Source organism: Acinonyx jubatus, chromosome B2, assembly GCF_027475565.1.
Source record: "Acinonyx jubatus isolate Ajub_Pintada_27869175 chromosome B2, VMU_Ajub_asm_v1.0, whole genome shotgun sequence".
NCBI classification, from domain to species: domain Eukaryota; kingdom Metazoa; phylum Chordata; class Mammalia; order Carnivora; family Felidae; genus Acinonyx; species Acinonyx jubatus.
In genome coordinates, this window is record NC_069385.1 from 113627862 (window position 1) to 113646154 (window position 18293).

The window sequence follows — 18293 nt, forward strand, 5'->3', positions numbered from 1 at the left end:
CTCCCTTTCTAGTAGTCTCTCCTCACTCAACCCCAAGGTTCCATCCAGCTGTATAGAGGTCAACCATCTTTGACCAGGTAGTCCCTCTTTCCCCACATCTAAATCCCACTCTGCCTTTGAAGCCCCAATTGTCACAACCTATACAAGTACTGTAGTTGGAATTAATCTCTCTCTCCCCATGTTCCTACATATATGGCTTATGCCTCAGTTAAAACTCTTATGGTAGGCTGCCCTGGATGTCAGCTATTTCATGCCTTCCTCTTAGGCCCAGCAAATCCCTATTTTGAATGCATATTAAAACCACCTTGGGGATACCTAGAAAAATGGCTGATTCCAGGAGTTGGCAAAGGTCAAGTACAAGACACATACAGAACACATCTTATAACTGCCAGGAAGTAAGGAAACGTTTTCGGCACAGTTTGAGCACCAAAATAATTAAGTATAGTAATGAATTATGAACCACTGATAAAATAGAAGAGCTCATGAGCCTGTAATAACTACAGATAAATAAATGGGGAAGAAGGGTTTTCACTTACATAAGAACGCTGAGTGTCAAAGGAGAAATGAAGAAGGAGGGCTAGAGTTAGAAAATCATCATTTTGCAATGATCATAGTAAAGACTGGTTCAGGGGCACTTGGGTGGCTCAGTTAGTTAAGCATCCGACTTTGGCTCAGGTCATGATCTCATGGTTTGTGAATTTGAGCCCCACGTCAGGCTCTATGCAGACAGCTCAGAGCCTGGAGCCTACTTCAGATTCTGTGTCTCCCTCCCCCTCTGTCCTCCTCCGCTCACGTGCTCGCTCTCTCTCTCTCTCTCAAAAATAAACAGACATTAAAAAATTAAAAAGACCAGGGTGCCTGGGTGGCGCAGTCAGTTAAGCGTCCGACTTTAGCTCAGGTCACAATCTCGCGGTCCGTGAGTTCGAGCCCCACGTCGGGCTCTGGGCTGATGGCTCAGAGCCTGGAGCCTGCTTCTGATTCTGTCTCTCCCTCTCTCTCTGCCCCTCCCCCATTCATGCTCTGTCTCTCTCTGTCTCAAAAATAAATAAACGTTAAAAAAAAAAATAAAAAAAAAAAAATTAAAAAGACCAGTTCAGGAAAGAATCATCAATGGATGCTAAATCTAAGAGACACTTTTGATGATGAGCAGGATACTAACATGGTCACAAAGTGTTTTCCCACAGACTGCTTACTACTTGCATGGTCAAAGATAGTAACTATAGAGTGGAGAAACTGGGCAAAACTTTGAGTGAATTAAAATTAATATCTACAGTGAGGGGGATGATGGACATCTGTGCCTAATATAAAATCCTGAGAAAGACACATCACTTAATAGGAGTCTGAGACTAGGCTGGGAATAAGTAATCTGAATCTAATCATGAAGAAACACCAAACACCAAATAGAAACAAAGAGAGTTCTATTAAAAGGGGGGGAGGGCTATAGTCTTCAAAAATATCAATATCATTAAAAACAAAGAAAGGCCATAAAAACGTTTCAAGTTAAAAGGGTCTAAAGAGACATGACAACTAAATGCAATACTTGATCCTGGACTGGAGGGGGAAAAAGTGCTTTTACAGGAGACATTTTTGGATCAACTGATATGGGTGGCAGATTTAATAAAAGCACTGAATCAGTATCAATTTACTAAAATTGATAACTGCTATGGATATAAAATAATATCCCTATTCTTGGAAAACATTCATTGACATTTATAAAGACAAAAGGCCATGTTTGCAGCTTACTCTCAAATGGCCCAGAAAAACACTTTAAATTTCCAAATAAAAAGCTAAAACAATAGCTGGTGTCCTTTTCTGATTTAATTATTTAGAGTGAAGCCCAGACATTCTATTTTTAAAAGCTTCCCAGGACTGAGAACTGCCTAGAGCAGTGGTTCCTCAGACCAGCAGCAACATGACCCAGGACCTCGTTACACATGCACAGGCCACTGAATCAGACCTCTGGGAGGTGGGGGGTGGTCAGCAATCTGTGTTTGTCACACCTTCCATGCGAGTCTGATGTCCACTCAAGTTTGGAACCACGGACCTAGACTAAGAGCTCCTACATTCTATATTTCTAGATCCTACATTCCCCACAAAAGCTAGCAAAATGCTTCATGCATTGTCGTATCTCGATAAATGCTTGAAGAATTTAGTTTTACAGTGAATGATAATGCAGAAAATGACCACTGAGGCACTTGGGAGATGATAAACTAAAGGGCTAAAGCATTACTATGGAGTTTCTAAAGTGAATATAAAATTTATTTTGAAAGCAATAATAGAAGTCAGATTATTCAGGTTGTTAGTAAAAGCACTGTTATCCCAAAAGGGAGCATATCGGCTTACAGTTTAAGTCACTGTCAACTGAAAACAGGTGATAACTTATGCAAGCTCTTAGACTGGTATTTAAAAATTAATTCTGTGGTTCTGGGAAGCAAGGCACAACAATAACTAAGCCACGCTGTGTGCATCACGCAAGATCTGCTTAGAGAACACAGCATTCACATGGCTGTGATGTGGCCCAGATCTGATGAGGATGGTCAAATTTCAGAACATCTTCTAGCTGGCCTTTGGAGAGACAAGACTCCTGTAATGAGAATGAGCTGATCAATTTGCCTACTGACTAGAAAATGAAACAAATAAATCCATTTTTATGCAATTGTTTTCTATCTTGAGAAGCTAAACTGTTGAAGATGCTCTAGGATGCAGGACATCATCCCAGCCTCACCACATGCCTTTTCTAATTGGCATCCTGAGAGATTTCACAGGAAAAGGGTGTTACTTTGGTATTGTTGATTTAAAGGTTATCTAGTCACAGCAAGGCAGAGAAGAATTCATCTTCAAAATTCACCTCCTTATTGAAAGCCCATGGAGTATCTTGGCAATTAACAATTCCTATCACCTCTAGCTGTTCCCTATGTGAGAAGGCTCAGAACTCGCCTTACAAATTGCTCTTTTGAAGATCAAAGGGAAGCTGAATGTGTCTGTGTGTGCTCTCGATGAGACTGTAATTTAATGGAATTTTTAGAGAAGCCTTGCTGGCAGTGTTTGGATGACAGCCCCGGGGCGGAGGATTCAGGGGAGCTTGGCCACTCTTCCCTTTGGAGCGTCTTCTCTGTCTTTAATTGGCACCTCATTAGAAATTAATGAAAATGACATCCTCTGTTCTTCCTGCTCTAGGCATCGAATGCTACAAAAAGGCCCATCACAATTCATAACACATTCAATTTATATAGCAATGGCTCTTAAGCATTATTTATGAGATGTGAATTTCTTGTCAGCAGTTAATAACCTGTACAGAGTGGAAGGGGAATGGAAAAAAGGATTGTGAATATATATATTAAGAAAAAGATTTTCTGCAGCGGAGAAATGTTCTGTTTGAGTTCAAACTACCTTCCTGAGTCTTCACTTCTATCAGGAAATTACCATGCTCCCCCCCCACCCCCAACCTTTCAGGGCAGTTCAATGTCTCTTCAACACCCCATGCATCCTCAAGGAAATAACTACACAACTCACCCTTTCCTAGAGAGATCCGAGCAGACAGGCAGGAAGAACACAAGAGCTATTTGTCAAAGACAATCCCAGAGGTGTATGTTCCCACTGCTCTACTGCTGTCCTTTATCTTTTAAAATGCGGCAGTAGACTCAGTCATTTTTCTGGGCACGTAAGTGTAACACTCTCAGTGGGCCAAACTGAACTCCCCACTCTCTCTAGGAAGGCTACAACTGGAGGGAGTGCACAAAGCTCAGGGCTTTCTTTCCCAGCATTAAGATCAAATCTCTCTGTAAGTAGACCCTCAGAATTGGGCATAAGCCAAGGGACTATGTGTTAGATCATTTAAAAAGAATGCATATCTGTGGTAAACCCAGCAGGCAGTCAGAATTTACCAAGACAGTCAAGTTGGCTTCACTCAGGAGCATGTAAAATCATCTAACATGTATTTCTAGATTTTTTTCAGCTGAGTGCTTAAGACCTTAGGAAATCTGGGAGACCTGGTTACAATACTTCTGGATCTCTCAGTGCTAAACTGTGAATTCTCACCGCTTGCCTGACAAGGACAGGAGGTATCAGCCATTGCCAGAGGCAAGACAGCATACTTTATGGATCAATTGCTTGATCCACTAGGGCAAATCCTGTGTAATACCCAGGATTCAGTTGCTTTCAAGAAGGAAACAAGAACACAAGGTACAGGAAAATCTCATGATTCTAATTTAGGAATAACCAAGAGCATGTGTTATAAAAGCAATAGGCAAAACGGTCAGGTGGGCTTCACAACACTGATAACAGACTGAAGTACTGAACCCCTGCCCCCACAAAAGTTCATGTGAAGACCAAAGCTAAGAATCTGCAGACCACCAAAGACTGGACAAACCCTTCAATACAGGCGAAGGTGGTTAGCCACCATGCACCAGAGTCCGCTCTGGCTAACCACAGTATTCCTTCCCTGTTTCACTATGGATTTAAAATCACGTGGCAGGGTTGCTGAAGATGCAGTCTAAGAATAAGGTTCTGGGCTCTTCTAGAGTTCTACATGAACACAACTGGTCTGAAAACTCTGCTGACAGCCTCTCCTCTCACCTTTTCTCCTATCTCTCTTCTTTACACTTTCACACAAGTGTTTAATAGGAAAGTAAATGCCAAGCTAAAAAAATAAAAACTCATCCAGTGACACCTGGACTTCCCATGCTGGTGTCTGTTTCTGCAGTTGAGCATACACTTCCAATCTCATTGAGTACCACACACCAGAGCGTGCAACAAACAGATTCCTGGTCTTGATAACAACAGGAGTTCTGACTTTGTTTCCATGAGAAGCTGGTACACCTTTCCTTTTGGTTTCCAACAGGGTAAATAACTGAGGCACAGGGAAGCAATGGCTGCCTCTTCAGAAGATGAAGGACTATGAGTAACTGTAATTTTCTAACTGCTGAGAGAACCATCTAGTCCTGCCTGCCAGCATCAGTACTTGTAGGGTATCTATGGCTATCGCAGAGGAGAAGGGAGGCTTCTAAAGCTCACTCCTTAGGGCAAAGAATACAAGATACTCAGAGGCAAGAGCCAGGTCTTCAAGTCTGCCTGATGACAGCTCTTGTCCCATAGAACAATTTTATAAAACAAAGCTTTAAATCAGGAAATAAAAACAGGAACAGGAAATCTGTAAGTCAGCCTAAATAATGCAGCTACACAATTCTGCTTCTCTGTGACATCACGTACGTGGTCAAAGGGAGAGAAAGAATTGGTCTAAGTTGTGTTCCGTTGTGGGTAGTCATGAAGATTTTAAAAATACATCCCTGTACAGCAATTCTAAGAGCTAGTATAACACTGGATAATACAGAAGAAAATGTTACTTTAAAGCTACTTCAAGGGGTTAACTGACAATGAATTATGATTCAAAGAAAATGTTCCAACCAAACTTTAATTTAAAAGGGGTATGGGGGGAAAGAGTTTCCATTTATTATACGTAGTAAGATGTTCATTCAAAATGAATAACTGAATTTTATGGTACATATCTCAGAATGTCACTGGTTTGGTTAATTTCTAAGTAAGTCATCAATGAATAGGAACTAGAGTAATATGTAGTGGGGAGAAGTTGAAATCAGTAAGCAGTGACAATGCAACTCTAACGAAATAAATTTAAGAATGGGAATGTTTGTGCCTTGTTTTTACGTGTGAGAGGAAATAAAGGGCGTTTAGAAGTAAGACTTCTCGGGGTGCCTGGGTGGCTCAGTCAGTTGGGTGGCCAACTTCGGCTCAGGTCATGATCTCGCGGTCCGTGAGTTCGAGCCCCGCGTCAGGCTCTGTGCTGACAGCTCAGAGCCTGGAGCCTGTTTCAGATTCTGTGTCTCCCTCTCTCTGACCCTCCCCCGTTCATGCTTTGTCTCTCTCTGTCTCAAAAATAAATAAACGTTAAAAAAAAAATTAAAAAAAAAAAAAAAAAAGAAGTAAGACTTCTCTGCTCCTGCTTTATGAATCTCCAAACCAGTAGCTTGCAGGGAAGTACTCAGGAGAAGAACGAAGGGCTTCAGCCTCTTAGGAATAATTTCCAAAGCTATGCCAGGGTGTCAAGGACCAGTCTCCATCATGCCACTGGGGGAGATGCTTACCACAGCGGCATGATCCCAATTCCTGCTGCACCAGCTCCAGTTTGGTCTGACACTGGAAGCACCGACGTCGACTCTTCTGTTTAGACCGGCTGGTTTCCTCAGGTCGTTCGGTGTTCTCCAGTAGTCGTGCCCGTTTCACTGGCGAAGCCTCATTCTCAGACTGTGAATCTGACCAAAACAACACATTTAGGGGTCAGGGTTAGTGCCTGGCCCGGCAAGCACAGCTAATTAATGTACTGCCAGGCCTTCTGCTGCCCTTTTCCAGGAACTGGACCTGTGTGAGCAAGAGCCAGTTCTGCCTGGCCTGGTTTATACTGCACAGATTGTGACAAGAATGTACCTTCGGGGCAGACTTCTAATAAGCGAGGCCTGAGCTAGGAGAGGAGAGCAGGGTTACTTAACAAAAATCAGTCTGATGCTGTTGTTTTTAAAACCAGCTGTTTCTCTGAGGAGACCATCCAAACTGGGATCCTCTCTTTCTCTGTACCCCATCTCTGGGCCTTACTGCTTGTACTGGTTATTTACTGCTTCTTAGATATTTGGCCTCAAGTAGACTGTAATTCATTAGAGAAGAGACTATATCTAATATTTCTTTATATCACCATGTATAGCACAATTCTATACCCAATGCCACTGTTTAATGGGTGATCCATAATCTTTTCTAGTAAAAACACTCCTGTTTCTAGTCCTAAATGTAACAAAACACACAAGAATCAGGTTCTGATGCTGAAAATTATTTCAACTGTATTCAGAATGAAGGAGTATCCTCGTTTATTCACAAGCAGGCTATCCCACGGCCTCCACTGTGGAGGCTACCGAAGCAGCACTTTGCACCACAACCCTCAACGCTGGTGCCAAATTGGCAGGTGGAGGGAGGTATGCTGTATGACAACTTGTGTTTTGTGGAACCTTAATAAAGTTAACTAAAATGAAATAAAGTTCTTGTCATAGGCAGGCTGCGAATAACTCTTGCCTTCAAAAGAAAGGGGAGCACTTGGGAACTCTGTATTCTTGGACTTGCTCCACTGCAAACTGAAGATGCACCTCTTGCCAAGGTTCTAAAGGGGTTTGTGCTAAACCATCTCTGGAACACAGTCTCCTAAACGATTTTCTTCAAAACACATCCAGATCCCACCACTTCTCACCCCTCCACCAACACCACACTGGTCCAAGTTATTACCATCTCACATCCAGCTTAGTATAATAGCTTTTTAACTGGCCTCCTGCCCACCCCTAAGCTCCTACAGTCTGTTCTCCACAGCCAAGTGATCCTTTTAAAAATCAAGTTAGAATCATGTCGCTTCCTTCTTCAAAACCTTTCTAAAGCTCCCCTTCCCAGAGTAAAAGTTCAAACACTTACGACCGCCCTCACAAGCACCTGCATGATTTGCCCTCCTCTCTGCTCTATCACCTCATCTGCTGCTCTCTCCCTTTACTCCATCCACAGTAGCCTCCTTATTGTCTCCTACCTCAGGGCCTTTACACCTTCTCCTAAAACACTCTTCTCCCAGATCTACATGGGATCTCACCTCTTTTAAGTCTTTTAAGTCACATTTTCAATGATGTCTTCTTCTCTGTTCACCCTATCTAAACCACTCTTATCCCCCTTCCCAAGCACTTCCTCTCCTCCCAACTCCTGCCTTTTACTCCTCCATAGCACTATGCCTTTTAGTATAATCCTCTAGGAGGATGTAAATTCCTGGAAGGCAGGAGGTTTCACCTGCATTGTTCATAATCTGCCTTCCATGCCTACAACTCAATAAATATTTCTTGAATGAATCTTGTCCTAGGCAGTTGCATTTTCTATTTAAAGTGGCCCTAGTGAGAAGCAGCAGACTGCTGGATGTATTTCAGTGGAGGCTGTCTGTACCTTTTTCCCCAGCCTCCCTCTGTGTGAAGACGCTGCACTTCATGGGAGAGCGCTCACTGCCCCACCCTCCTCAGCCCACCACACTGTGCACTGACTTATGGAAGGCACGCACCATTCTTAGTAATTGTAAACTTCATTTTTCATCTCATTTAGTTCTTCCAGTCCTACATGACATTTTCCCCCAATACAAACCAACTAAACAAGGTCTTTGATGAAAACAATTGAAAGCAAGTTCAGCCTATTTCCCAGCTCTGCTGAGTGAAGCTGTCCAAACCCAATTGGTGTGATGACTGAGGCAGCCACAGACAGAGTCCCTTCCCCTACAACAGCAACAAGCAACAATCTAAATGTAAATCATTACAAAGCAGCCAGCCAAAAGGAATTCACCTCCTATGAGCCGCAGTGCTCTCCTGGGGGTCCTTTTTCACAAACCAGCAATGGCACAATTTGTATTAATAACCCTATTTAGAGATACTTTTTTTTTTTTTTGTAACAAGAAGAGAAAATTCTAGAGTAAGAGTCATAACAAAAAAAACGGTGCTTGTTCTGAGACAAGGTCCTAAATATGAAGCATCTTTATGAGAACTTATCTCCCAACGCTGGGGCATGAGGTGGGGAAAGAGAGAGAAAGGAGCCCATACAAGAAATGGAGGCTATTGATGCCTTTGCATTATTAATATTGTTAAAATCGAGAGGGCTCTGACATGATGCCAGCACATCTCTAATGTAAAAGAGGACTGCTTAGACCCTAACCCTCTTTCATTCACACTGCTATCTAACAGAACCGAGCCTGTGTCTAGAAATGCAGAGTTCACATTCAAAAGTGTTTTCCACATGACACTGTCCCAAACTGTCAAACATGCTATCTACATACGTCTCCATTTCTAAAGCAAACCTTTGCTACGAGGAGAAGACATTTTTTCTTTTAGCATGGCAATGCTGTCCACAGCTAAGTATGCGCAGATAAGCAAGGGAGTGATAGGTAATACTTTTTTAACATATGATTCTCAAGAATGGGAAATGGAATTCACATTTATATAATCATCAGTTGGCCATTACCAAACAACCCACCTGATGGGACTCTCAAAAGTTGGAGGCCTGTCTTTTCCTCTGATTCCCTATCTTGTCTGACCAGCAAGCATTCAATAGCAAAACTAAGGAGTAAGTTTGCATGATCTCATGCTGAAACTTTCCTTTTCCCATTCCACATTTTATAAAAGACTACTTGGTTATTTGTTCGGGTAAGCAGGAGGCATGGGATGTTGCAGAAATTATAGGTCCCAACCGGCTTTTCTGATGCTGCCGACCACTTCTGGCTGCACTGCCTTGGCCATCCTAAAAGAGCACCACTCAGCCCTAGTCAGTCCTCTAAGAGTCAATGTCTGGGCATCTGTGCAAGTCTAAGACAAAAGGCATCCATGTATATAAAGTCTGAACCACGAGAAGCAGTCCTCAATGATTCTAAACCAACACAGATGAAAAGTTTACCAGAATATGTGTGTGTGTGTGTGTGTGTGTGTGTGTGTGTGTGTGTGTGTGTTTTAGGATCAAGGAACTGTTCTGAAGACACTAAGAAATCCATGACTTTTATGTTCTGGAATATGCCCACTTAATCTTCACTCTAATGGTCTATTAGATGGAAAGGAATCCCTGTGCCCTCTAATGATCCCTGCCAGAAAGAAGGAGGGAGAAAAACCTTCTTAAACTGTTTACCACCCTCCACATGCTGTCATCCAGGAAGGTGACAGTGTCATATATAACTTCTTGGCAAAGCAAACCATTCTTTGACATTTTTTCACAAGTCAACTTAGTGTTTTAATTAGTAGCTAATGAAATAAATAGCAGTCTACAAGATCATCATCATGTCTGCATAAGAAATTTACATCTCCTCTGCTAATTACTTAATGAAACTTTGTGCCATGGGGTGAGTTGCCTAAATAAGAGAAACAGATGTCCAGGGCAGGATTCTAATTGCTTAATAATGAACTAAATAATTCAACTATTCAATTATAAATTTTATGTCAATTAAAAAAGGACTAACAGAAAAGATCCAAATGTGATCAACACTAAAGGAACCCCCATCTACTGTCCATATTTGAATAAATTAAACTCTGATTATTTACTTTTTGCTCGAAAATTTCGTTCCTGTTACTTTGAGACATCTTTAACTTCCTCGACAATGACGGAAAACACCCAACACTCTACTTGCACAATCTGAACTTGGGCAGTAAGGGTTAAAGGCGGAGAGAAAGGTGAACAGAAATAACTCTTACATGCAGCTTTAACTGTCAGAAGAAACACGTCCTTGCAAGGAGCATGCTCATTAGCAGCAGGAGGAGCTGTAGTGGCAAGCTAGAAACTGTTTCCACCCCAGGAGTTAAGAGTGACTTCTAATTAAGGTCCTTCATATAAAGGGCCAACAAAGCACATTTTTTCCAGTATGCTTTTTCTCGAGAACATAATCCAATCTGCATGTACCCACGCAAGAGCTGCCACACTCCCATGCTGGGTTCACAGTTCTTGGTACTCACCAGATCCCCTCTTCCTCTGCCTATGTTTAACAGAACGAGAAAGATATCACATCAGATTTTCTAAGTTGCAGGAAAGGTTGATCAAGAATCGTAATGTGATTACATGAAAAAGGAAAACCTTAAGACAAAGTATTTTACCTATCAGCTCCTTAGGTTTGATGGTAACTACTGCTTAATTTGTGACAGAGAAACAAGTACAGAGATTTTAAAAACACACAATCTTCTGAAAAGAGAAATTCTTCTAATTGTACTATTTCTTAGCCAATTGCAGAAAGCAGTGGTAAGACTTTCAATTTAGGAACACAGTTTAACTGGAAAGCTTGAGACAACAAACAGAGTTACTTCTTTTAAAATTCTGTTTTGTCTCTGACAGAAATTCACATTTGTTCCTTACTGTCACTGTTCTTGTCTTTATTACTCATGTTCTCTCCTGAAAATTTCCAAATAAATTGTGTCAGGCCTGTCAGAGTTGAATCCCAATCTCTCTTAATCTCCCGTCACTGTGCAGCTGGCAGCATGCACACACCCGGGGCTGCTAACCATGACTGTGGCCTTCCGACGTCTCAGGCAGGCTCTTAGCCCTCTGTACAAGCCAACACTACAATTTAGAACAGGAGAGTGGGAGAAGCAAAGTGGCAACAAAGAGAAGGAAGCCTTCCTCATTCGCTTCACCCACACCTTCCCTCACTTGTAAGAAAGAAAGATGAATCTGTTTAATCTCAGGCTGTATGACAGCTTTTGAGGCACTCAATCAGTTTTTTTAGAACCTATCACAGTCTCTTGACAGATTGACATTTATGATCCCAACAGCCTGTGCAAACATCAGTAAGAGCAATAATTAATGAACCTCACACATCACTGCTGTCTCTCCTTCGACCATTTAAAAGGAGCTTAAGCTGCTAAAACCTCTGTCCATGAAAAATACCATTCTCACTGGAAAAACTGATAAAAGAGACCTTAAAAATCTGTTTTGCAGGTACTTTCTCTGTTTCTCCTCATGCTTTGCTTTCAGTGTATGCAGGGATTAAATTCATCCTCTCCTGAAGGAGTTCAGGAGAGAAAACTTCCTTAGGACCTATTAAACATTTTTCCCTATGGTGTCCAACGGGGATTTCCCCCTCCCTTCTTACTGTCCTAATGGCCTCAGAACAATTTGGGAATATACACCTGTTACAAAGCTATTACATGGACAAAGAAAGAAATTCAAGTCTTTGGTGGGAATGGATTATTAAAATTTTGTGGAAATGCTTTTATATATGATATATGACATGGAGATGAATGTAACTTGAAATATACTTAAGATGCTATGTTTTATATCATAACCATTTTAAAGGTCAGTTGTTCTCAAACTGCCTGGAAGTACCATTCCTAAGCATCAATCTCTCTATTCTTCATCCGGTTCCACTCCTACCCCCGCCCCCTGCCCCTAGTTATTTTTTCTGGCTCTCTCTTTGCTATTAGAGATACCTGAGGGTGGTCTCCTTCTCCATCACAACCTCAAGACTGAAAGCAGACCTCTGACTCTTCCCTCCCTGTTGAGAACACAAGATTGGGAGACCTGAGGCAGCTGATCGGTAAAGCGGACTATCCTGGGAGTGCACTTGAATATTTGGGGTCTCTGTCCTCAAAATGCTCACAAGATACAAAACATCAGAAATCTTCTTGGGGGTAATTGTATCATCTAGTTGCCTCATTTTGGTCATCATGATAGCACTGCGAAAACTGCTTCCATAGGGACTTTTTTTGGTTAGAAGACAGCTTTAAGAGCAGCTGAACACATGGAAGTTGTAAGTCATGATAATTTGTACCCAAGTGGGAGAGGAGCACCCATAAGTCCCAAAGGCATGTTTCAAAGACTGGGCTCAGATTTCTCACTTCCCCAAAGCCAATCTTCCCCTCTGATTCCTGCTGGACAGGAAGGTGGATGCTGATTTTCATGGCACACCTTGACACCAGAAAAAAATGACTATAAATTTGTTCATGGATCAAGTAGGAGAAGCTAATGGGCTGTGGGGAGAGCAGCTCTCCATGAAATAAAACAATCAAATAAAATCATGGTACCAGAGCCCAATAGTTCCAAAGGAAGGAGTTTTCCCTCAACTTTTCTATTCTGCATGCCTTTTTATTTCTTTTTCTTGCCTACTGTGCTGGCTAGGCCTTCTAGAGTAATGCTGAATAGGAGTGTTGAAAGAGGACATGCTTGCATTGTTTCCAACTTCAGGAGGAAAACATTCAGCTCTCACACAACTTTTCATTTTGAAAAATTTCAAACACGTAGAAAAATTCAGAGTACAACAAACACCTGTGCACATTCCATTCAGATTCAACAATTGTTAATAATCTGTCACACTGTTTTATCTCTCCTCTCCATATTTACGCTTTCCCCCTCCCAAAACCATCTGTAAATAATTTGCACATATCAAAATACTTCATACACACACATCTAAAATAATAAGGGCATTTCCTGCCATGACCAAAATATCACACCTAAGAGCATTAAGAATAATTCCCCAGTGTCATCTCATATTCAGTCCATATCCAAATTATCTTCATTGTTCTCAAAGGCATGTCCAATCAAGTTTCATGTGTTACATTTGGATCTTATGTCTAAGTCTCTTTTAATCTAGGACAGCATGCCCTTCAAAGTGTTGGTTTTCCTTCATTTGTTCGTTCCTGCCATCAAATGACCTAAACTTTTGAACAGTCCTGGTTAGTTTTCCTGTGGAACATACCATATTCTAGATTCTTTACCTACTTATCTACCTTTTAATGGCATAACTTAACTTATAAGGAAGGGGATTTTTAATTGTACATCTCCTCTGTTACATACTCAGGGCCAGAAATTAAAACTTGCAGCAAGTCCCTGACAAATCCACATGGCTGCAGGGCCAGCACAAGCAAGGGCAGGTAAAGAAGAGCAAGTACTGGGTAGTCAACCAGCCCAGTTCCTACTGCACGCTGCAGTGGGGGGAGGCATGTTCTTCCTCTAATGGGTTCTACTGCACCCTTGCCACATACTGGACATCAGAATATAGTTCATCTATGCCTGGACAAGGGACGGATGCTCAGGCAAACATTAGGAGATGAGCTAGCTCCAAGTGTTTAAGCCCATGATTTCTTTTTTTTTTTTTTTTTGCCCATGATTTCTTATAGTCTGATGGCATTCCCTGTGACTAAAGCTGGTCCCACAGGCCACAAGTCATTCCTCCAATTATTTCCTTGCCAATAGCCTCCTGGCCTTTTTCCTGATTGCCCTCCCTCTCATGATGGACTACACTGTTGTTAATTATTGCTATAAGACATCTCTTCATTGCTAAACCACTCAACTCTCTAAAATTCTTCGTTATTTTAAACCTAAGGAAAAATTTCACCAGATTAAAAAATATACAGCAAAAGCCCAGGGATGTTCATTTGCAAAAATAATCACAATCTCATAAAGTACAGTAACATTCTCAGTTTATTTGCTCTACTTTATTTAAGCCTGTAGATTAATGACCACTCTGTTCAAGGCCATGACAAACAGACCATATATTATTATTTCTCAAGTGCCTACTATGTGCCAGGCACTGGGCTTTGAACTGGCAAATCAGATCTGCATATGGTAGTGATCTCTTCCCTCAAGGAGGCCACAATCCAGAAAGACAGACATATATACAAATAAACCTATAGCACAGTGACATATTAGTATATGAACAGAATGCTATGAACACAAAATGTGGACATGGTAAATTCTTTTGGGTGGGTGATCAAGAAGCAGAAGACAGAAAGGTCAGTAAAGGTACCTCTTGAACTTAAGAACTATATTAAATATATGCAGACAGAGGATTTTTTTGCTCATTTTTGTCATCTCCACATTCTTTTCTGGGGAGCCTGCTTTTCACAATACCATCTGCATATAACTTACAGCTTGTTCATCTACCTTCTTCTCTTTACCAAACTTCCTATCAACTAATAGACCCTTTCACAGTCTCAGGAGCACAGGTAACTGGAGAATACCAGTGAGTGGTTTTAGGGAAATAAAGCTGTTGTTACCTTTCCCCTCTCTTTGGCCCCAAATGGTTCAAATTTTTCCTTCCAGCATGTTTATTAACCTCAATATTGGCCTCTGTCTGGCTCAGACACATGCATGGCTTTAACTGCCAACTTTGATCAGGAATCTTCCAAGCCCATTCTCTGTTTATCATTAATCATTTTAGTTTGAGATAATTATAGGTTCACATGTAGTTAGAAGAAATAAGGCAGAAAAATCTCATGTACTCTTCACCCAGTTTTCTCCAATGGTAACATCTTACTAAACTCCAGTATGATAGCACAAGTAGGACACTGATAATGATACAGTCGAGCTGTATAGCATATGGATATAGTCAAACTACATCCATCACCACAAGGACCCCTCATGTTGCCCTTTTATAAGACAGACCCATCTCCCTCGTTCCCCTCTTGATCCCTGCCAACCCTTGGCAAACATTAATATGCCCTCCATTTCTATAATCTTGTCATCTCAAGAATGTCATTTATATGGACAAACAGAATCACATAGTAACATTTTGTCCAAGCTCATTTCTAAGGCCACTACCACAGTAGGTGAATATGATAAAAGAGATTCCTTAAGTTAAGCTTCCTTAAGTTAAGATTCCTTAAGTTAAGTATTGCAGTTATTAAGTAGTGCAATAATAAGTACTAACACAAAGCACTTATTTTGTAACAGCACCTAAATGCTTTTACAGTAGTTCCCTCTTATCTGTAGGGGATATGTTCCAAGAATACCCGTGGATGCCTGAAACCAGATAGTACCAAACTCTATATATGTTTTTTCTATACAAACATACTTATGATAAAGTTTAATTTATAAATCAGGCACAGTTAAGAGATTAACAACAATAACAGAACAACTATAATAATATACTGTAAGGTAAGTTATGTGAATGTGGCCCCTTCTCTCAAAATTATACTGCACTCACCCCTTGTCTTCTTGAGATAACGTGACAGGGAAAATACCTACATGAGGAGATGAAGGGAGATGAATGATGTAGACATTATGATGCAGACTTAGGCTACTACTGACTTTCTGATATGTCAGAAGTAGAATCATCTGCTTCTGGACTGCAGCCGACTGTGGGTAATTGAAACGGTGGGAAGGGAACCAGCGGGAAAAGGAAGCCATGGGAAGACTAATTACTGCACATATATTAGCTCTTTTAGCTTTTGTAACAAGGCTATATGGAGAGTGCTATTATTACCCATATTTTAAGACGAGGAAACTGAGGCATGGGTTAAGTGAATTGCCAAGGATCACACAAAGCTGGTAAGAAGAGTTAGAATTTGAACCCAGGGTGTGTGTGTCCTAGAGTCCTTGCTCTTAACCACTTAGCTATCCTGTCTCCAATGGTTATTACACTTCAACACTCTGCTTCTGCTCTTCCATGAAAATACCTAACTGCAAAGACTAGTTTCTACCACCTCCTATGTATACAAAGACCCAGCTGTCTAGGGGTGAGGGGGAAGCAGATCCTAAGCAAAGTATGGGAAGGAAAACAAGAGACCCTTTTGGTTCCACCTAGAATCTTCTTACCCAAATAAAATGGTACAATTTCTCTAAAATACATCTCCGCTGAATAATCCTACTTGTCTTCTGCTCTTAGAATATGATTTAAAAGACTTACTCCTGGGGCACCTGGGAGGCTCAGTCAGTTAAGCACCTGATTCCTGATTTCGGCTCAGGTCATGATCTCGCAATTTGTGGGCAGAGTTCCACCTTGGACTCCATGCTGACAATATGAAGCCTGCTTGGGATTTTCTCTTTCACTCCCTCTCTGCCCCCCCCTCCCCCCACACATGCTGCACACATTCTCAAAATAAATAAGCAAACTTTCAAAAAAAAAAAAAAAAAAGACTTAACTCCTACCATTTTCTTCCCATTCCCGCAAACTTTCCGAATTTCTGTGGACTAGACTTACAGCATTTAGTTTACACAAAATGAGCTTCATTTTTAATTTTCTCTGTTATTTTCAGGAATCTGTCCACAAAAGTTTCTTTACAGATTATTATAGGATGATATAAAAAAATACTGTGCCCCTAACAGCAAAAGTCAGTTATTTTCATTTGAAATTTTATTTAACAGTCAGAAAAAGTAAAACGTGCTTTTTTGCCTTTTTATGAGCCCCAGAAGTCAAAGCTTCCTCTTCTCCACCACCTTGACTCCTTCCTACAGGTCATACACCAGGTCTCTTTAAAAAGGCACTGATGAGGGTGGGTAGCCCATAAACCACTCCTGGGTTCACAGCAAAAACCGCAGCCACCATCCTTGTTTGTTAAATGCCATTCCTACTGCACTATTTACTTAAAGGGTATCCCCAGGAGCTACAGTCTACAGAGGCACCACTTGGTCAGTGGAGCCTAGCCTGTCACACCAGCAACACAGCAGTCTTTCTTTGTAGCTGATACTGGCCTGGTACCACTTCCTTGTTTTAGCTTCTCCATCAGCAACACCTGTCCTGCCTGCCCATCTAAACCATATTACTTTTCCCCACAGATTTTTCAGTTACTTATTTTAACTGACAAATTACCCGCAGTATACAATCTTTCCTTCTTATAACGTGCTTGGGAATTTTAGAGTTCAACAACATTACAAAGCATTGATTTTTTAAAAATATTACATTTATAGCATCAACAGAGTACAGAATAAGGTTAACACTATTCAGGTTAGACAGAGAGAGAAGCAAGATTAAGAAACCCATGAGAAAGACAGACCTCTCAAAAGGTCACATGCCCAAGTCCCCTTACTTCTGTTTCTTGACCACAAATCTAGGTCCGTTACCATGAGGGTTTTAAGACTCTCAAAGTGCTAAGACTGGTCTTGAACTTCTGTTCTACTATCTTTTCCAATATTTCTAGAAAACTAAGATCAGCCACAGTTTATTTTCATTTATCCAAAGAAAGGAAATTTGAGAGAATCCATGAATTATCTATATATCCAGATTTACCATCCTACAACTATGTGTAAGGCAGGCATACTGTTTTCATCCAGTTTCCTAGAACACTCATTTAGAAGTTAAACTGCCTAAAAATACAGATTAAGTCTTCTACTTACTCTGCAGTTATATGAAGCCTAGAAATTTTCAAATTATACCTTAAAAAACTACAGTTGACCCTTAACACAAGTTAAACTACTTTAAAGTGGGTCTACTAATATGCAGATTTTTTTTGGATACAGTACAGTAATGTAAACGTACTTTTTCCTTATGATTTTCTTAATAACATTTTCTTTTCTCTAGCTTTATTGTAAGAATATAGTATTTAATACATATACAAAATATATTATCAATAGACTGTTTATATTATTGGCACAGCTTCTTCTGGTCAATAGCAGGCTATTAGTCAAGTTTTGGGGGATTAAAAAGTTATATGTGGATTGTCAACTGTGCAGGGAGACGCGGGGACAGTGCCCCAACCCCTGTGTTTTTCAAGGGTTAACTGTAGACAACTGTTCAGAGCAAAACTGGACAGTAATGTGACTACAGGCATCTTTCTACTGTTGATCATATACGAAGAGGCCTAGTGGGAAGGGACAGGTCAGGAGTCTTCAAGTAATAATGTAATAACAGACCCCCCCATATTCGGTCTCCAAAGCACGGATGACTTGCTTAAGTCATGAGTCTTTTTTCAGAAGACTGAAAATAGCTGTTCTTTTTGGAAAAACACTGAGTATGGGGGTAGGGTGGGGAAAAGGGGAAAGAATAAGACACTAATTCAATTTTTTTTACTTGTTCTTAAAAAAAACCAAACATACAAAAA

The 18293-nt window shown here is 40.8% G+C and overlaps 1 protein-coding gene across 5 annotated transcripts in view; it reads right to left on the reverse strand.

The window, feature by feature from the left end:
• ZFAND3 (zinc finger AN1-type containing 3) overlaps positions 1-18293 on the reverse strand; it is a 323061-nt gene that overhangs the window by 25741 nt on the left and 279027 nt on the right. For all 5 annotated transcript variants that reach the window (XM_053222859.1, XM_027057837.2, XM_053222858.1 and 2 more), the window contains one exon: positions 6099-6266. In XM_053222859.1, the coding sequence (XP_053078834.1) occupies positions 6099-6266 (168 nt within the window). The remainder of the gene's footprint in view (positions 1-6098; positions 6267-18293) is intronic.